The 21790-nt window shown below is 33.4% G+C and overlaps 2 protein-coding genes across 2 annotated transcripts; one reads left to right on the forward strand and one right to left on the reverse strand.

Annotated features, from left to right (window-relative positions):
• Positions 1–5908: 5908 nt before the first annotated feature.
• On the forward strand, positions 5909–9163 carry LOC21389687 (probable zinc transporter 10). The gene is made up of 3 exons (XM_010094353.2): positions 5909–6568; positions 8264–8413; positions 8729–9163. The coding sequence occupies exons 1-3, from the start codon at positions 5951–5953 to the stop codon at positions 9032–9034; spliced, it is 1074 nt and encodes a 357-aa protein (XP_010092655.1). The 5' UTR covers positions 5909–5950; the 3' UTR covers positions 9035–9163.
• Positions 9164–18012: 8849 nt separating this feature from the next.
• LOC21389689 (BOI-related E3 ubiquitin-protein ligase 1) lies at positions 18013–19564 on the reverse strand. Its single transcript, XM_010094355.2, has 3 exons — positions 19335–19564; positions 18879–19218; positions 18013–18779 (listed from the first exon to the last, which is right to left on the reverse strand). The coding sequence occupies exons 1-3, from the start codon at positions 19394–19396 to the stop codon at positions 18222–18224; spliced, it is 960 nt and encodes a 319-aa protein (XP_010092657.1). The 5' UTR covers positions 19397–19564; the 3' UTR covers positions 18013–18221.
• Between the last annotated feature and the right edge of the window lie 2226 nt (positions 19565–21790).

Genomic DNA, 21790 nt, shown 5'->3' on the forward strand with positions numbered 1-21790 from the left:
TTCATTCAGAACATAATAGCCTTTTTGTTGCCTTTTCATTCAAAAATTCAAAAACAAAATTTGAAAGTACGAACTTGAAAGTACATTTATATAGTTAATTACTTAATTACCCGTTAAAATGTTACCATTAAATCATTCCTCGCGGTATGTGTGATGTATCAAAGAAATAGTAATACTAAAAGAATTATTCAAATTTATGATGTAATTTTGTTGTTCTAAATCACGTCTCACTAAAAATAAAAAGGGGATTTTTTAAATGGAGAAAGATTGGATGTGCAAGGTAGGACTGACAATCCAAGTAGCGACACGACAATACTACTCGAAATCTGCACGAAGTTAGCGGATTTGAGTTTACTATAAATGGGTTTGAGTCATAATCGGGTTGACACGATTAACACGATTAATAAATGAGTTGGATTAGGGTTGACCTCCTAACACGAAATAATATGAATTTACACAATTAACTATATGTGTCATCTACAATCTAATGATTTGTGATATAACATGAAAGTTTATATTCAATACAAATAATGTGAATTTTAATATTTATAGGTAAAATTTATTTATTTTTCTTAAAAGAAAAGATAAATTTATCAATATACATGTTAAACATGTCTTGTCCGTGTTAAATAAGTCATTATTATATTAGTTATTTATTCGATATATTAATTTAAACGGATTATACGAGTTGATACGATTAACGATTAATAAATGAGTCGTGTTTGAGTTGATATTTTTGACACATTTAATAAACATGTTGTGTTTGGTTAATATTTTCTGACACAATTAATAAACAGATTGATACAAACACGACTCACTAACACGAATTGACCCTTAATGCAAGGTTCCTAATGAATTGCGTTTTTTGGATCTCTATTGAGTAGTTCGACTGTCCATTCTCATTCTAATATTCTCGTGTTATTGTTTTCATTATTTATTTTTTCTTCGAATAATAAGAATTGAAAGACGATGCGTTTCATGCGTTTTTGTGGATGGGGTGAAGATAAGCAATATGATAAGTGACGTACATGATAGGAAATTAGGGAATGGTCTAATTAATAAAGAATAACAAAAACTAAGTATAGTGATGGAAGCATATTTGACTTTAATGTATATGGTGATATAGCAATAATTAAAGAGATATTATGAGAGACAGAGAAGCTTAATATTATAAAACGCCACTTGCTAGTTGCTACATCATGTTTCATGCCTCATAATAATATTAAAGAGTAAGGACCTATCGATCCATTTCAAGAAGAAAGTACACAAAAAAGTACAGTCTATTTTTTTTCCCATTATTTCTCATTTAATTGTTGGTTAAATTGGGCAAAAATATCAAAAATTTAATTACGTGCTGCAATTTTATTACCATCCTAAAACAATTAAAGTTATTATTGCTTTGTCAGAGGTTTTTTTATTGTTTTACTCGAGTCAAAATCTGTTGTCGTAGTTGCATTTTTAATTAAATTTTGACGCTTCGTGAATTATTAAAGTATTTTTAGTATTTAATTTCTATGTATAATGTGTTCAGATTTTTAAATTTAAATGACATAACAGATAATTAGTTAAAAGACAGCCACCGAGGCAGAAAAATAGAGACAGTATATCTGGACTCTTTTCACTCAATCTAAGAAGTCATATATCATAACTATAGTTTACTAATATATCTCATGAAACCGTTTTTCCAATTCATGTATAATTAGTTTCTTTTAATGTATTTGATTAAGATGTCACTTTTTTTCTTAACTAGGAAATTCGTATACAAACTCTTAGATATCTTTTCTTGTATTGGGTTGGTTTCTTTGAGTTGAAAGAAGGAAAATCTTTAGGGAAACGTTTTTTGCGCGGATTCTTCAAGTATTACGGTTCTAAAACTCAACTTTATCGTCCCTCCATGCTTTGCGAGTTTCATTTTTCAATATTTGTCGCCGAGTTGTGCTATGAACAATCATATTGTGAAATCCTTCCGTACTGTTTATCAATAACTGTGGGTGCCAAATGGATTTTTCATAAGATATGGGACCCCTTAAAAACTGGTGTAATTGTTAGCATTTTTCTTGTTAATTTATTTATTTTTAGTTTGATTAATATTTACGAGTCGTTATAAATTTTTCCGGAACATTGTTAGTAGTATCAATTCAATCTAAGAGTTTAAATGAGTTATCCCTATTTTTTGTACTAAAAGATTGAACAAATTTGAACTCTTTAGGAAAAACATGTGAACTTGGCCAGAATTTTTTTTTAAAAAAAAAACATTATTTTCTTTGATATTAATTTTGGAAAATAAAATTATGGAATCCGTTTTTATAAGAACTAATAATGAAAATTAGAGCACAGTTCATTTTACCGATTCGAGTTTTACTACCGTAAAAAGCTCTCAGAAACAATCACATTTAACTTTTTTGCTATAGTAAAACTCTCACGTAAAGTCACATATAAACTCGAATCAACCAACTAAACGGACCTTAAGTCATCCTTTATATTTAGGTTTCGAGATGATGATAGGAGCATTTAAAAAGGTTTCACTTAAAACTCTTACACAAGTTCCAATCGTTCAATTATGAACTAATGATCAGAAAAGTTTAGTGCGAAGCTTATTTCATTAACTAACGAATTGTCATAAAAAATAATTTAGGTTTGAGCATTTAAATGGCATCCAATCTACTTTTAAAAATCTACAAATTTGTAAAACATGCTCTTGTCTTTTTTTTTTTTTTTTTTACTAACTATATATGTCGTTATCTCTTTTGGACTATTCATTTGTTATAATTATTACTATAAATAAACAAAAAATTTTATATCAAATTTATTTGTGATACTTAATGAAAAAATTTATCAAGGTATAGTGCGATTAATTAACTTTACCTAATAAAAAATTTATAAAAGGAGTTTTATTAGTGGAGAACATCAATTGATATAGACCATAGACAATAATTCTTCCAACAACGTAAAGTCGCTAAATATGGCTTTAAATTGTGTTTCTTCTTTTCAACTTCTATATAATGTGTCTGAATTTCTTTTAGGCACCGGAACCATAAATGCAAAAGAGCCTGTGGGCCATTAAAAGAGAGAGAGAGGATTAGCTAAATGTCACATAAAGTATTTTATATTTTACATCTCATGAAAAATATACTCAAATATAATACGTTAGATAAAGATTCGCAAGTCGTGGACTTTAGTATGAAAAATATACTAATTCATATTCGCACTACCTTATCCAGAGAAGAATAACAGTAATAAATAACTATATAATAGTACGTGTTGCAGTGATAAGGATTTTTTTTTCCTTTTTTCTCTTTCTTCTTATATTCGTTCAGGTTCAATACTTAATAACCCCGTCAACAAACGAAACAATTAAAAGCATTTTAAAGAATTGAAGTAATAGACACATATGTGTGTGACCCGTTTATCAATTGATGATTTTATCCTAGTGTTGGAGTCGACTTCTGTTTCAACTCCAAATCAACTAACTTGATCTTTGTTTCACTAAAACTCTTCTTTTCTCTATCAAATTTGGCAGAGTTTTAGTAAGTTAAAATCGCGAAAAAAATCCATTTTTCCTCCATACTTCCACTATTTATAGATTTTTAATCCTCTTAAATTTGAATCACGCATTTCTTCTGTTGTCCACGTCATCTCTATTCTTATAATTCTGATTATGAAGATTTATCAGTCTACGTCATCTTCATTCTGGTTTGAAGATTCATCGCTCTCACTACAACAAATTCTACATTATATGACGCTTATTTAACGAAGTTTTAAGCAAAATTGTCGTCTGATGTGGTGAAAAAATATGGAACAAAGATTTTCGTGTTTCAAAAATTTCATACTATATTTTAGACGACAGTTTCTAGAAAACCGCCGTTAAATGCTAGACATTAGACGACGATTTTTAAAAAAACATCGTCTAATCTCCAACATTTAACGACTATAAGCATTCGTTAAATGTCAACAATTTTCAAAAAAAAAGGGCAGACTTTTTCCTACTCATCCTTTTCGTTTCAAATTTCAAAATTTTTTCTTTCCATTTTATAATATCGAGCACTATCTTCCACTTCTCTCTAACTCTCATTTCCAAACTCTAAATTTTTCTCTCAAATCCCCCTCTCACTTCCTCACTTCCTCATTCTCTCTCTTCCCCATTCTCTCTGTAATTTCTTCCCCTCCCAAACCTTAATGTTTTCTCTCAAATCCCAATGATCGTGCACCGTTGTCGTTGCCCCTCTCCATTTTCGTCGTTGTCGCCACCCCTCTCCATGTTCGTCATCATTGCCGCTCCTCTCCAAGTTCACCATCATCACTCCAATGGCAAAATTTGATTTTTCTTTTGCATTCAAATTTTTCATTTGCTTTTTTCATTGTATTTAATTATTTTTTGTTAGTTAGATTTGTGTTATGTGTACATTGATGATGAATATTAGGAACAAAACGATTTGTAATATTCTTTGTATGTTGTTATTTTTGTTGTTTGATGAAGTATGGGAGTTTTTTTTTTTTTTTTCTAATTTGTAAATAATATGTGAAGATATTATTGTTTAAAAAAGGAAATAAATTTTAGATATTTTTTTTATTAAAAGTATCACATTTAACAACGGTTGTTGTAAAAAAAACAATTATTAAAAATAGCACATTTAACGACAATTTTCATAAAAATTATCATTTAAAGTGCTTTCATTAAACTTTCACACGCATATTTAACCGCCGTCATAAATTTTAACAACTGTTTAACGACTTCGTTTTATGCTGACTAACGTTTATTCCCATACCTAGCTAGATATTTTAGAGATTTTATAAAATTAAAAACCAATACGACACGTTCTCAAAGACTCAAACTCCACAAGCTGAAACCTATGCCGTACACATGCAGACGCAAGTACGGCACGCTCTCCTTTTCCTGTACGGCTTCACTCGTACCTCCCGGAGTTGTTTGGACACAAGCTTTAATTTTATATAGGGAACTTGGATCATTAGCCGTTTAGAACAAATATTTGAGGGCCCGGCGTACATCACCTTTCGTTTACCCTTGTTTTAATTTTAGCAACTAATAAGAACAACTAAGATAAGATACTAATTTCTTATCACAATCGGATTTGCGTCATTCCGTACATTATCTTCATCTTCATGTTTTTGGGGATTTTTGTTATTTTGGACCTGTTATTGTTAATCTATGTGTTACTTGTTCAGAGTGAGTTCAATGACGTCAAACGACATTAAAAAATGTCAATAGTGAGGAAAAAAGTACCAAGTGTATTGTTGATTTCATTATTGGTGCATTTATATCTTTTTGGGGATTTTTGTTATTTTGGACCTGTTATTGTTAATCTATGTGTTACTTGTTCAGAGTGAGTTCAATGACGTCAAATGACATTAAAAAATGTCAATATTGGGGAAAAAAGTACCAAGTGTATTGTTGATTTCATTATTGGTGCATTTATATATTATCCCTTCAATGTAACAGTTCCTTTGAAAACAGAACTTTTTTTGTTATGCCCTTTGGTCCCTTATTGTATTTTTTTCCTTACTGTATTTTTTTTGTTAATTAATTTGAGTGATGTACTTAATTGTGGTTTTCTAATTGGTACCAATTCGTAATTGTAACGTGTTAGTAATCTCTTATTGATATTGTCTTCTCTTATAATTCATTCAAAAAAAAAAGAAAAAGAAAAAGAATCTCTTCAATGTAACAACTCCTTTGACAACAGAACAATTAGTAATTTAGTAATAATAAGAAACGATCAAGTCATCTAGTTACACATTTTTTTTATGGGAAACTGATGATCAGAACCATGTGTTATTTTTACAAGATTCTCGAAAGAAAACAATAATTAATAAACGCGTAATATGGTGCACTCCTCTATATAAACAGGCTCGAAGAAAAACACCCAAAACCAACAAATTCCAACCCTTCTAGTAATCTAAGGAGAGAGAGAGAGAGAGAGAGAGAGAGAGAATGGCCATCACTACACCACTTCTCAAACTTATCGCCATTTTCTTCATTCTTTTCTCCCTCTTTGCTCCCCAAGCTTACTCGGAGTCGGACGACTGCAACTCGCAGTCGAACGACTCCTGCAATGACAAGGAAAAAGCGTTGCCACTCAAGATCATAGCCATTGCCACCATCCTCATCACGAGCATGATCGGCGTTTGCCTCCCTCTGTTCACCAAGAGATTCCCGGCTCTACAGCCCGATCGGAACCTCTTCGTGGTCATCAAGGCCTTCGCGGCGGGCATCATCCTCGCCACCGGGTTCATGCACGTCTTGCCAGACTCGTTCGACATGTTGTGGTCGGATTGCTTGAAGGAGAATCCGTGGCACAAGTTCCCTTTCACTGGCTTTGTGGCCATGTTATCCGCTATTGCCACTTTGATGGTGGATTCCTTGGCCACTGCTATATATGGCAAGAAAAGTAAGGCCGGAATAACTCCTGATCAGGGTGATGTAGCTGTTGAGGGAGACCAAGAGATGGCTGTTGTCGGAGCTGGACATTTTCATGCACACCATCATGGAGTCGTAGTCAAGGAAGGAGCTCAGGAGACACAGCTTCTACGTTATCGCGTTGTTGCCATGGTAAGATTACTCAATTGGTGTTTATTTCCTATATTCGTCTGATTTTATGAACCAAACGTCACACTTAATGACGTTTTACTTTTTTTTCTCTTTTTTTGCTAATGACTTAATGATGTTTTACTTATTCTTAGTTATTTTCTCAGGATTTCTCTGATAGACCAATCCTACTGTAATATTAGTTTTCAAATGTTAAACAGTCAAAATCACATTAGATTAAAAAAAATATATAAAATAAACAGATTTAACAGCAAAAAATAGAGAACCATATGTAGTGCATTTTTTCTAGTCCTACTAGATAAGCTCCCTATTTTCTTTATTACCCTTGATTTTTTTTTTAATAAACTACTTGCACTTGATATTTATTAATAGCAATTATATGAAATTGTTAGGTGTTAGTGATATAATTCCACACCCACCCTAATGACATAGTGTTTTTATGTGATGGGTATTAGTGCATGCAGGCATAGCATACTAGTAAATTTAATTTATGCCTAACTGCATTTTGAGGTGTTGACTTTAAATTTTCTACCCGCAAAGTTAAAAATAATAATAATGAAAAAAACTTATGAGTATTATGGAGATACAAATTTTATTGTTTTTTTAATTCTCTATGTTATATGTATATTCTTTGGTTGTGAATAATTTCGGTCTGTCTATATTTCTAGACAAATAAGTTTTTTGAACTCTACATCTTGATTAGGGCTATTCATGGGTTGGGTTGGTGCGGGGTAGGATTTTTTTTTCCCACCCCAAAGAGTGCGGGTTGCACATATTTGGCCCCAATGATGCTAGAAAAATTTCACAACCCAACGATGTTCGGATTGGGTTGGGGCAGTGCGGGGTGGATTGGGTGGTCGGTTTCAACATTCAAAAAATCAAAAACTTAAAGTTCAATATAATATTCAAATTTCATTATTAAATAGAAATAGCAATCATCTTTATCAGTCCATCTAACATCAAACATGAAGTAAAATAGTCCATCCAACATCAAATACAAAGTAAACATAAATTAGTCCACACTTATAAATTAGTCTTAACATAAAACAAATAGCTTAAACAAAGCAAACATAGAGGCTTAAATCTTAATTCAAATCCATCCAAAGCAAGCATTACAACATCAACCATCTTTATCAATCCACACTCATAGGCTCCTCAGTGGTTGTAGTAGTACATGAAGTTGAGTTATCTACAAGAGAAATGAAAATAGCTTAAGTAATAATTTGGATAGTTTAGAGTTCATATAATAAAATAGATTAAGATACATACAAATTATTGTCTTACCTAGAGATGTCTTACCTAATGTCAGTGAGCCTAGGGTAGAACTTGGGCAGGTTGGGCTTAGGCCGAAAGCTTGGGGGTATGTTGTACGGGTTGGGTTGGGGATTGCGGGTTGTTATGGGTCCAACCTGCAATCCGCCCTAAACACTTCGGGCCAAAGGTATAATGGGCTAAAAATTTAAAAATAATACTGCGGGTTGCTTTTTTCGGCTTGGGTTGGAGCGGAATGAGTTATGTTTGCGGGTTGTTCGGGTTTATGAACAGCCTTAATCTTGATACCAAGTCAAATTATCAATCCTTCTAAAAGCTTAAGCTCTAATGAGTGTTTTTTTTCCCTAACATGTCGTAAACAAAGTTCGTCTATGCTTTTGCGTATATTTATTCATTTAGTTAATGTGAGAAATCGATTGTACACAGGTATTAGAACTTGGAATCGTTGTTCACTCGGTTGTAATCGGGCTTTCTCTTGGAGCCTCAAACAACACTTGCTCAATAAAAGGTCTTATTGCTGCCCTATGTTTCCATCAAATGTTTGAAGGAATGGGTCTCGGAGGTTGCATTCTACAGGTATTAAGGTTCCATTCATTTCGTTAATTCGAATTATAACTTAAATTTTCACTTCACTGCTTCTCTCATAAAAATTCAAATTCAATTTTTTTTATATAGTGTTTTCTTTTCAATGAATTTACTTTTTACCTTAAGTTCTTAACTCAAACGGACGAAACGAACGAGGATAAAAATATAAAAAAAAAACAATTAATTATTAAATTCAACTACTTTTAATTAATCTCCATTTTTGTCAAACCATTTAGTCAAACATTTCATAACTAGCTAGCATTAACTAATTACAAGCATCTAAGGTCGTCCAACGAAATATTGCAGGCAGAGTACAAGTTCCTAAAGAAGGCTATCATGGTGTTCTTCTTCTCCGTAACTACTCCATTCGGCATAGCTCTTGGAATAGCCTTGTCCAGTACCTATAAAGAGAACAGCCCGAGCGCGCTCATCACCGTCGGATTACTCAACGCTTCGTCGGCCGGGCTTCTGATCTACATGGCTCTGGTTGATCTTCTCTCTGCAGATTTTATGGGGCCAAAGTTGCAAGGCAGCATCAAACTGCAGGTCAAATCATACGTAGCGGTTCTTTTGGGTGCTGGTGGCATGTCTTTGATGGCAAAATGGGCTTGAGATCATATAATTAAGCTGATTATTGTCTAATAGACCGTGCAGTTAACGTAATAAAATAATGTCGGTTTGCTTTGAAAGTCGTTACAAATTTTAAAGTGCGAAGAAACAGAACAAAAAATAAAAATAAAAAGTTGGTCCATCTTCTTTTTTTTTTTTTTTTCTTTCTGGTTTTATTAGACGTTTATTTGAGAGGTCATGATCAACTCATGTGTGTTAGTTGACTTGCTGAATTTGTCTCTTAGAAAAATGCGGGTGTCCCTTTGAATTGGATACAAATGGACAAAAGATGCTTTAATTCGAACTGTTTTTCTTCTTTATATTAATTATATTTTTTATGAATTAATTATATTTTATTATGTGAGACAGAGGACTATAGTTCATAAGAATATAAATGTTTGGACGATCGTTTTCCTGACAAGAAAGCAGGACATCTATATCTCAGCACGTAAATAAAAAGCAATGCAAGTCAAGCTCTCTCTTGCGGTTCGGCAAGAGAGGTCGAGGGACATAAAAGGAAGTTCTCATGACTTTACGTAACTTCTTAAATAAAAAGTTGTCAGCGTCATGCAAGAGCCCGTTCGTTGCTTGTTTTTATTCGAGAAAGTCCACTCGAGTGAATAAAGTTGGCCCAAGTGAAAGTTCGGCTCATGGTTACTCGAGACCAAACTTGAAAATGAACACGAGTTTTTCTCCCATTCTTGAGTTAATGGTCTCCCACCTACTCGAGTTAAATCCTCTGAACTTTTATAGTGTGATTCCTGACCTCCTGAGCACACAATTGAGATTCCTCCACCTTTGCTATGCCTGTCGAAGCTTTCTCCCTTTGAGGCCTTCATTCCACACCATACTGTTCACGTACTTCTCCTATGATTGAGATTGGCAGGTTGCAGATCTCTTTTGACCATACCACCGTCTGCTCCTTCAATGTTATAACCCTTCCTCCTCTGTCCAAAATTCATTGCAGATCTATTTTCCCCCAATCTTAGATTCAGAAACCCTAGCCCGCAACCTTTCCGAAGCCGATTTGCATTGTTTTTGTTTCCCCTTCAAAACGGGGAAATTTGTGGGGAATCCATCGGTGCGGCAACCTCGGTGGGTAAACATCGTAGTTCGATGTAGAAGCAAGAGTTCGCGGTGTAAAGCTCTCTAGTAGAGACATCAAACCTACTTCCCCTACCCCTGTCATCGCCGGTACCTCAAACTTGCTAACCCTTCCTCGCGTTTGGGGAATCTCCAAGGGTATCAAATTTCCTCCTCCATAGACTCAAATTCGGTAAGTATAGAACCAAATCCATTGATTTATTTGTTCGGCGTTTTGTGATTTTGTGTGATTTAACATCCACATGCGTTTTGTGATTTAACATCCATATGCAATAGTTTGTCAAAAGATGGTGTTCAGTTACTGGAAAAAAGTTCATAGAGCAAAACCATACTTGTACATGTTTCTTGAGGAGTTTATAAGAGCAAAACCATACTTGTACATGTTTCTTGAGGAGTTTATAAGAGCAAAACCATACTTGTACATGTTTCTATATCTAGCTAATTCGTAAACTGCATCCAGATTATAACTGTTGATTGTGATTACTTAAATACATGTAGGAAAATTCTACCTCATCGACTCGGGCTACGCAAACAACGGATGTTTCATGGCACCATATCGGGGAACAACATACCATTTGCAAGAGTATAGGAATCGACGTGGTAGAGGCTTCCGCAGTGAACGTGAATTGTTCAACTACACACACTCCTCCCTGCGTAATGTGATCGAAAGAACATTTGGTGTGTGGAAGGCTAGGTTTCGTATTTTGAAAAGCATTAACTATTGCCCATTGGAAAACAAGTTAAGGTTCCGGTTGCGTGTGCTATAGTCCATAATCTTATCCACATGTACCGTAATGGAGACAGACTATTGGATTAATACTCACAAGATGGCGTTCGGGTTGCAGACATTGATTCCCATAATGTTGAAGAGGATATCAATGACAATAACAACCACGAAGGACAACCATTGAATTATAATGCAGAATTAGAGATGAATGCGTTAAGGGATGCAAGAGCGCATATAATGTGGGCAGTGCACCGTAATCGTCGTACGCACTAATAATAGTATATGTAGACTTACGTTATTAATTATGTATATATTGTTGTCCTTTTTCTCTCCATTTATAATGGAAACTAATCTTCTAGTAATTTTTTATATGTTATTTTAATTTATTTAATGAAAAAAATACCTATTTTGTTTTAAATTTATTACTACTTATAGATGATTCACTTTTATTGATTCAGATTCAATTGTATAAAATCAATTAAATGAAAGAAAAAAATTTCAGGATACTATTCATAACTCAAGTATTAGTAGAAACAAACACAAACTCAAATAGATTATAATCTCAAGCTATAACTCAAATTTATACAACCAACCACAAACTCAAATATATTCTAATCTCAAAATATAACTCAAATTTACACAACCAAACACAAACTGAAATTACAACTTCAACTCAAGTTATAACTCAAACTCAACTCAAGATCTACACTCAAGTCACCTAACTCAAAAAGGGTAAAAGAACAAGCCCTAATTTTTTGTGACTTGTAGTTTTTTTCGCTGACCCTTTAGTGACTTGAGTGTAGATCTTGAGTTGAATTTAAGTTATAATTTGAGTTGAAGTTGTAACTTGAGTTTGTATTTGGATGTGCACATTTGACTTATGATTTGAATTGAGAATCTATTTGAGTTTGTATTTGAGTGGGTCAAAACTTGAATTTGTATTTATATAGTATTTTAATAAAAACTCAATAGTGATGAAAAATTTTAATAGGGTATATGGGTGTAATTTTATTCGTCTCTTTCTTGTGAATGCATAGAAAAAAAAATCTTCTCAATCGAAATTAAAACGAAAAAGTTATGACGTTTTTAAGAATAGAAAAAATACTGTTTATTAACTTGAGTTTCAGTTTGAGAACTTGAGTTGAAGGGGAAACTTGAACTTATATTTTAGCCTCAAACTTAAGTTAAAACTCAAATTCAAACTCAAATTTTATAAATGAACATAAATTTAAATAAAGTTGTAACTTGAGTTTAAACATTTTTAAAATTTTACTCCAAAAGAAAAGTTACGAGAAATTCTTCGCGTTTATATATGTGACTTAAATTCAAGAATATGAACTCAAATCTTTTATCACATTCATCTGTCAAGCGACAAAATATATTATATAATCATAGACTGGAAAAAGTAGTTGTAGATGTTCACGTCTATCTACATATATGAAATGTAATGATGGGAAAAAGTTCGTATTGTTATGAAAACTAAGAGAATGTAAAATTAAGAAAAAAATTTTAGAGAGAGAAAATTTCATTAATCTTGTGAAGGTGCACAAAATAAAAAATCTAAAAGCTCTATTTATAAGAAAATGTTCGACACTATTCATGGTTATTATTTGCATTATACCTACTATTTACGATTACTCTTTGCACAGTAAGATTCTGACATAAACAGTAACTTTAACTGATTTGCATAGTGAATTTGACTGAGGTGGACAGTTGCTATTTATAACACTCCTACTTAGATGTCCACCACTTATGATGTCTTATTAAAAACCTTCCGAGGAAAAATTCATTGGGATAAAAATCATAAAAAAGGGAAAAAGAGTACATCATTTATCTATACGTGTTTATGCTGGCTCGTTAGAAACCTTATAAAAAAACTGGTGGGATAAAACGAAAATAAGGAAAAAAGAGTACAGCCACGTAAACTCCTCCTGAAGTTGACATTTATAGTCCTTCTTCATAAGTCTGGCAGATGACGCATCCTGATACCGTGGATATACTTTCTGAACGTTGTAGTGAGAAATGCCTTTGTGAAAAGATCTGTTGTATTGTTACTTGATCAAATGTATTGAATATCAATATCCCTATTCTTTTCGAGCTCTTAGGGGTATGAGAAAAATTTCAGAGGTATGTGTTTTGATTTGTCACTCTTGACGTATCATTCCTTTATTTGAGCGACATATGTAGCATTGTCTTTGAACAATACAGTTAGATCTTTGTTGATAGGTATCTTATAAGTTGCTTAGATGTGTTGAGTCGTGGACCTCAGCCATACACATTCTCGATTTGCTTAGATGTAAATTCACCAGCATTATCAAGTTTAACTTTCTTGATTGTATATAATCAAAAATTATGCTCGTAATCTAATTAACTTAGCAAGAAATCTCGTAAATGTCCAATTGTGAGTTGATAATAGACAAATATGGGACTTTCTACTAGATGCATATATCAATACGGCATAAAGTATCTAAATTGTCTGCACGGTGGATGTATGAGTCACTTATATCACCTTGAATGTTTTCACTTTGAATGTTTAAAAAATGTAGGTGATTATGCCTCAATTTTAGCTGATGAAAGCCTTATGATCAATTTACCCTGAGAACAAGCTTCACATGAAATTTTACTAATTTGAAAGATCTTCTAGTCATTCAATGAATGTCCATATGGATTTTCAATTATTCTTCACATGATTATTGAACCGGGATGATTAAAATGATAATGCTATAAAATTAACGTTTGAGAAATTTTTTTAATTACTATATGTGATTCAATCACATTTATATATGCGTAATGCAATTATGAAGAAAACATTTATAGGTTTCTATCATGCATTTCTTAGTAGTAAGATACATATATTGTGTGCTACTATTCATAACACATTATTTTTTTATAAATATCTGACTTCATTGATGGGTACGCTACTACAAAATGTGGATTTAATGATCACAACTATATGCAGACAGTTTATTCAGAAATCGTCGTCTTTGTGCCTCCGATTAGCTGACGGTTTGTAATCGGTTTATTACAAACCATTATCTAAAATGTAATCTTAACAACGTTTCTTCAAAAATCGTAGTCATATATACTTGCGCAATCCTCAAAATTAATATTTTTGCTCTTTTGTGCGAACAGAGTCCTCTTTTTCTTTATCGCAAAACCCTTATCTTTCACACTCTATTTTTGTCTCTCTTCAAGCGCATCGCTTTCCTCGCCAGCGATATGTAAAAAGTAAATTTAATCATTTGAAATTTAAGTGGGGTGTATAGTTTATTAGTTAGAAGGTGGTGCGGAAAGTAAAAGGAAATGTGAATAGAATCTTTCTTTTTGATACAATAGGAATTACACGTAAAATAATTACGTAGGAAACATTTGATGAAAATTATTTTAACCGTTGATAAAAAAAAGTAAATAGAAACACATGCGAAAGAAATTACTTTTGCAGAATATAGTGAGAAAAATATATTTAAGAAATACGCATAAAAAATTAAATATTTGCAAATAATTACTTTCATAGAAGTAAAAGTGAGAAAAAAATATTTAAAAAAATGTAAGAAATTAAAATGTAAAAATAAAGTCCACTAAATAAAAAATAAAAAATAAAACATTTAAAAGATAAAAAAATAGATATATATATAATATATAATGCAAAGCAGGGAAAAGAGGGGGAAAAAAAGAGAGGGGAGGAGAAAAAGAGAGAGAGGGAGAGAGGAGAAGGAGAAGGCGCAGGGAGAGACGTCCCTGTGAAAGAGTATTATAGTAAAAATTTTAACTCTTTTATGTATTATTATTATATTGTTAGATTAGATTATTATTTGTTAGATTAGATCCGATTAGATTGTTAGATGTGTGTGTGTTTTTTTAATGCAAAACCAAGCCCAATGCGTGAAAAGTTGGCCGAGATTGTGTTGTTGGTTGGAAGAACATCTATCCTTGTCTACAGCCACGATATTAAATGAAGAAATAAAAATGGAGCCCATGTTACGTCTTGATCATGTGTATAACCACTTTTTCTTTTCTTTTTCATTATAAGATAAGATAATAGGAATAATACAACATCGTTAATATGGGATAGTTCTAGAGTATTCTAGCTAGTTACAACCATTTCCGGTTTTTTTTTTTTTTTTATTATAGGAAAGAACTACTAATAAGTATCACTAGCCCTACATATGACGTGTTACATATAATATATGTATATGTGTGTGTGTATGTATATACACATACGTGTGTAATAATTTTTGGTTTATTATAAGGTCCATTTTCATGATGAACTCATATATACCGCAATTTATTTATTTATTTATTTTGTAAGGTATACCCCAATTTAGTTTAATGACACAACTTATCATATAGTTGTTACTCGTGAATAATAATAATTTTTGTTTAAAACGATTATCATACATTTTCTGGTAACATCAAACGAATTAATACTGAGTTCAGGGGAAAAATAAAATAATACTGAATTATACATCTAATTCTAATTTTTGTTTTGTACGTTTCAATGGAGCACAACCCATATACTAGTTTCATAATATTAAAGATTCATAATATTACCATATTTGTAGGATCTAAATTCTAAACATGCTTTGGTCTCTAGAACTTGCATGGAACCCAACTTGTTTTATTTTGTTTATTTTTTATTTATTTTTTTGATGGAAAGTTGCTATGGTATTATTGCTTACGCCAAACATAGGACCTAAAATCATGCTCAATCCAATCAAAAACAGAATGAAAAGCAAACTTTTCTAGAGAATGGGCAACAACAAAATTATTCCTCACCATCCAGATTGCCCAAGCTATAATGCAAAAAATTCTCAAGGTCAGAAGATGATCCGACTTACTCCTTTCAACACGCAATCCTTCAAGGCAGCGGTAATTCAAAGATTACAATTTCGGCCCAAAAAGCGCAAGAATCCCAAACTTTGCGTGCTTCCCCAGGCCGTTTCCTTTGAATCTTCGCATCACCGACGCAACGGCTCACACACAAAACCTCGCCACTGGAGAGCCATCTTACAAGGAAGAATTTCATTGGGAGTTCTCCAAACAAAGTTCTTGACTTTGCTAGGAATATGCAGCCTCCGAAGCTTAGCCCGCCAAACTCTATCACCTTTGTGACCCGGACAACCATTAGCATCTCTTGTAGATTGTAGGCGTAGCCACTTTATATCTATACCGACCCTTATCATCAAAATGCCAAAACCATACGATCTTCACATGAGCCTTGTCCTAAGGGAATACTACAAATTCGAGTTGATTCACATGGTCAATAGGGAGCTTGGTTGAACGCCGACACACTAAGGGTCCGTTTAGTTTGTTAATTCGAGTTGAGATGTGATTTTATGTGAGAGTTTTTTACTGTAGCAAAAAAGTTAGATGTGACTGTTTCTGAGAATTTTTTACTGTATGTAAACTCGAATTCTAAACTTGAATCGATGAAATGAACGTGACCTAAGAACCCCATACTGTCCTCAATTTTTGATATACATAGCCTCTCTCAATGCATCCAATGAAAATCTAGAGATAAGTTATTGGATTTCATTGCAAAACATTTGAGGGATCTGAAACACACTAATGTAGCTCATATAGCTTATGCAGAACACCATCTTTAATAGCATTGAACTTAAGCCCGTTTGTTTTTTTCCCACAAAGGATGGCGATCCGAGGTACTTACCATGCGACTCGCTCGCATTATCTAAAGCCTAAACATTCTTGAATAGCATGTCTCGCTCCTTCTTCACATTAGGGCTAAAGGTAATTTTATTTTATTTTTTGATTTACCTAGTTTTTATTGATTTCTTTTTGATTTCCCACCCCAAAGATAGGAAAAGAAAATAAAAGAAAAGAATGAAGCTAGTAAGAAAAAAGAGGGGTAATGAAGAATGGTTTGAGAAACAGACAATGAAAGTAACGTTAAAATGAATAAAGGGTCCCCACTAAAGGAGCGATTGAAGGGAACAATAATGCTGACATTGACAATAAAACGTTTATTTTGCAGAGTCGTTCCCACGCAACCAAAACTTGTCTTTGTTTACTTTATTATGTTACCTTTGGCTTTTTATCATAAAAGAAAAAAAGAAAATTAGGTGTGTCTCAACTTTTAAGGCTCCTTATCGCCTGAATGCTGCATAATGCATATGCATGAACCCCGTACGCAGCTGCCCTCTATCGTGTCCTTTCTCATTCACTCAGACACGGACACCACCCATTTTTCACTTTTCCAAGGTGGGATTCTCTGCCGGACTCCCATAAGACTTGTTTTTTTTAATAAAAAAAGTAATAGTAATAAGAAAAATAAGAACGTGACAAACAATATTAATTCCCGTAGAGAGGGAAAAAAAAAAGAAAAGAAAAGAAAAAGAAAGGAATTCGCGAATTGCTAAAGGTTGCTAATAATGACTGTTACCAATGAGTTATTAGTTATGGCTGCAAAGAAATCGCAACTATACCTCCTTCCTTTTGTAGTTTTAAATTTTTAATTTAAATTAAAATGTGATATTTTTAAAAAATTTTAATCAAAAATATTAGATATGATATTTTAAAAAAAAATTTAATTATAAAAAATAAAAAATTTAAATTAATAAAATGAACATGTTTATAGTTTTAAATTTTTAATTTAAATTAAAATATAATATTTTAAAAAAATTTTAATCAAAAATATTAGATATGATATTTTTAAAAAAAATTTAATTATAAAAAATAAAAAATTTAAATTGGTAAAATGAACATGTTTATAGTTTATATGATTTTGATAGGTTTAACACCGTTCTTTTATGATAGAAAATTTTAAAATAAAAGTACTCGCATTATATCGTGCATAGGTCATTGGAAAAGGGGAAAAAAATTTCGTGCTTATAAAAAAGTTCAGAAAAAGTTAATTGATTTAGATGGAAGGACGCCCAGCGTGACAAAAACAAAGACAGCCTAATTATAAACGTAATTGGTGAAGTTTAGTGCTTATGACATTATTTAATTAGCTTCCTGGACAAAATTGTACTGGTTCGCGTTATTGCTATAATGCTAAAGCCAATATTAAAAAAAATCAAATAAAATAATAAATGCAAAATGGCAAATGAAAAGAAGAGAAATTCGATACTCTTTTTTTCTTTGTGAAGAGAAATTCGATAGCTATTAACAAAAAAAAAAAAAAAAAAAAAAAAAAAAAAAAAAAAAAAAGAAGAGAGAGAGAAAAGAGAAAAGACTCTGAACAATGCTCCGAAACGAGAACAAATTGATCAAAACAAAATCCTATAATTCTCTCGGTTTTTTTTTTCTCTTTTTACGAAAAGGTTTTTTCATTTGTTTTTCTCTTTCCTATTTTTCCTCCTCTCTTCTTGTTGATGGTAACAAAAAAAAAAAAAAAATTTAAGAGAAATTAACATGCACGCTGGCAGTCATGACAGAAGTACATACAGGGCAGGTTCTGAGAGAGGACCCACACGCCGTACACAGGCACAGATGCCTGCAAGGCAGCACCAGCACCCTCGCCTCCCTCTCCCCGCACCTCCGGCAAATGCCCTTCCCCGAAACGACGTCGTTTTCCTCCCTCCCGGAGTCGCTGCTTCCACAGCACGACTCTGCATCGTTGGCGGCGTCGTCGGCGAAGGCGATGGCGACATCATTTGCGCCAGGCGCGTGGCGTTCGTCGCAAACGCGGGCGGTGGCCAGGAGGACTTGCTCGAGATTCGAGCGGAGACAGTTGGCGGTGGCTTCGTTCGATTGCGCGAGATCTTTCCATAGCTGATTCTCCACACACAGTGTCTTCACTCTCTCGTGTAGGACCCAGTTCAGCTTTCCCATCCTTTGTATTTCTTCGTCTTTCTCTTTCAGCTTTTTCGCGATTATTCCTTCTTGGATTGCCGACACCAGAATTCTCGCTTGCCTTTTCCTCAGATGTTCCAACTCTATTCTCACCTTTTCCGTCTGTAAATAAACCAAAAATAAAAAACAAAAAGTTTATTACCATTGAAATAAATAAATAATAAATAAAAACTCGATAAAATTTTTCTGAAGTTTTCTTACGTGCTGGGCAATGAAGCGATCGATCTCAGACTGGTGCTGGTGGATCTGGAAGACAACGTCCTTGTCGAGAAACGACGAACCGGTGACGGAGAGTTTGCTCTTCTGAGGGACCGAAAAAGCGTTCAACTCTTGGATTGCATTTGAATCTCTCTGTCGTTTTCTCGGAGCGGGGTTAATAATATTGCAAGTGAGGCCACTATCGGCCTTGTTCATCGTTGTTTTCGCATCACAAATCGGCGACCGATAAAACGACGCCAAATTCTCGGGGCTAATCGTCGACGAAACCGAATGGACGTTGTCGCAGATATTTCCATTTCCCTGAATGGTTTTCATGAAATCTCTGCCCACAAGAAAAGAATCCCAAAGAAATAAAGACCCAAATCAGAAAAATTCCAGAGGATAATAAAAGCTGGCGAATGCTTATATCTATACACACACAGACACACACGTATATACCTGTTTGTGATTAACTGATTGGAAGAGAAGAGATTCATATTGTGCCGGGCCTCAACCGCCATGAAAGAAGACTCGAAGTAGGTGATGCTTTGCTTTTCCTGTGATTTTCTTTTCTTCTTCAGGATGATTTTTTTCTCTGTCTTTCTTTCTTTCTTGATGAGAGAATAAAGAAGGGATGAACGAATGAGGCAGAGGAGAGAGCAAGCATGCAATGGAAATGAGTATGCTTTTATTCAGGCTTTGGTTTTTATGATAGGAAAAGTCAAAACTCATTTGTCCCAAAGAACAAAAAAAAAAAAACTTTTCCGAATTTGAGATAAAAAAAAAAAAAAAAAAAAGAAAAAACCAAACTGAAATTATAGAAATAGTAACGTTCAAGTGGCAGAGAGAACTTTTCTTTCAACCCCGATTTTCCAAGAAGCTGCCCCCCCTGGATTCGCTCCAGTCATGGTATTTCCGTAATAAACGGAAAAGTCATAGGGGTATTTTAGGAAATGTGTATTAATAGGCATGTTTATTTACTTTTTCAGTAACCGACAAGCAGCATATCTGCCACGTCCGATGCACGGTGGCACTGCCATGTTCTGACACGTCACCACATGGTACGGTCCAAAGAGTGGAGATGCAGAGAGAGAGATGCTTGGCTTTTTGTATTATTAAAATATTATTGTTTTTTATTGCCCAGAAAACAGGGCTCGCTGTGAACGTGACCTGAGGGGGAATTCATGGGGCCCCACCTTTGTCGCACGTGTGAGGTGTTATGAATACTGTAGAGAGTGTGGAGAGAGATCTTGGACAATAAAGCTGACCCTATAGCCACGACGAGCGGGGCCCACATTACGAGAAGCGGGGACAACTTTTGTGGGACCCATTTTTATTTTTATTTTTATTTTTATTTTTGTTTTTGCTTCCTTGTCCCCTTCTATAAATACTGTTGGTTTCTGCATGCGGACAACGAAGCAAAAGGATATGGGCTCGGGGTGAGTTATTCGGTGTGGGGCCACCTACGGTAGCTAGACTGGACTCCGCCAATCGTAGAGAGAGAAGAGTCAACAGTAAACCTGATGGCTTTCAAACTCGGCTACTTTCTCTGATAGTTCATGGCAATTAATAACACATAAATCTATGCAAACGTAATCTAGAATTCTTTTAACGTCCCAATTTACTTTTTTTTTTTTTTTTTATATTAAACGTTTCGCATTTCTTAAATGTCCCTTGGAATTATCTTATGAACGTGGACAAAACTTTAATAAGTGCGTTTGAGATTTGTACGAAGCTAGCGTACATTGAACCAAAAATAAAGAAATAATAATAAATTCATGGACGGATGTGTTTAGTGCAGAGTTGAGAGTTCCAATCAATGGAACTATCGGTGCTCAGCGAGATGGGATTTAGCTTAAAACAAATAGGAATATAACTACGCCGGTAATATGGATCACGATACGATGATACGATTCAAAAATGATACGAATTTTACAGGTTATTGTTGAGAAAAAAGAGGTTTTGGTCAACACTGGATCGACCTAAAATTGACACGAAAAACACGAGTCAATTTTGGGTTGGACCCGCGATACGAATTTTACAGGTTATTGTTGAGAAAAAAGAGGTTTTGGTCAACACTGGGTCGACCTAAAATTGACACGAAAAACACGAGTCAATTTTGGGTTGGACCCGCTTAACCTGAACATGACACGAAACTCGTAAAAAACTAAAAAATACATATATTTTTCATTTCATATTTTAAATTTTATTATAAACTTATAATATCATGATAGTTATACTCAAAATCTTATACTATTATTTGCTTAATTTCAATGGATGTTATTATAATTTAGTGTGTTATGAATTTTAAGTTATTTCTAATATGTAAAAAACCAAATAAAAGTATACAATTTTCGTGTCAATTTCGGATTCACGGGTCATTTCGGGTCGTGTTGTGTCAACTCGTAAAGTGATCGTGTCGTGTTCGTGTTGCGATTTTTAAAAAATTTCGTGTTACGGGTCGTGTTCGGGTTAATTGTAAATTTAAAAAAAATGATCAAAATACGACACGAACACGACACGTGACATAAATTATCACCCCTAAATATAACAGTCTCGTTCATTTTATTAATTTAAATTTTATTACAATTAAAATTTTTTATAAAAAGTCACATTTAATTTTTCTGTTATAATGAAAATCTTTCACATATAATTATATCAGCTCAAATTAAAAAGTTAAATTCACGAATTGAACTAGGCATATATATGTAAGTACTAGTTTCGTTTTTATTTTATAATTGACGTTGTCAGCTGACTTCGACATTTTTTTCTGTCTTCACATATTGAGTATTAATTATTGTCCCAAAACTCCTAAACTTACTAAATTATTTCCTTAGAAGATTTGGCATCATTGTATTATTATATATAAAAAAATGTGATGGATGTAAAATAATCCAAAAACAAAAAGATTACTT

This window comes from Morus notabilis, unplaced genomic scaffold, assembly GCF_000414095.1.
Source record: "Morus notabilis unplaced genomic scaffold, ASM41409v2 Scaffold923, whole genome shotgun sequence".
Lineage (NCBI taxonomy): Eukaryota > Viridiplantae > Streptophyta > Magnoliopsida > Rosales > Moraceae > Morus > Morus notabilis.

Coding starts and splice junctions, on each gene's coding strand:
- LOC21389689 (XM_010094355.2), bottom strand. CDS start 19,396: ATGGCGGTTGAGGCCCGGCACAATATGAATCTCTTCTCTTCCAATCAG. Junction 19,219..19,334: donor AATCAGTTAATCACAAACAG/GTATATACGTGT, acceptor TCTTGTGGGCAG/AGATTTCATGAAAACCATTC. Junction 18,780..18,878: donor ATCGCTTCATTGCCCAGCAC/GTAAGAAAACTT, acceptor GTTTATTTACAG/ACGGAAAAGGTGAGAATAGA.
- LOC21389687 (XM_010094353.2), top strand. CDS start 5,951: ATGGCCATCACTACACCACTTCTCAAACTTATCGCCATTTTCTTCATT. Junction 6,569..8,263: donor GTTATCGCGTTGTTGCCATG/GTAAGATTACTC, acceptor GATTGTACACAG/GTATTAGAACTTGGAATCGT. Junction 8,414..8,728: donor TCGGAGGTTGCATTCTACAG/GTATTAAGGTTC, acceptor GAAATATTGCAG/GCAGAGTACAAGTTCCTAAA.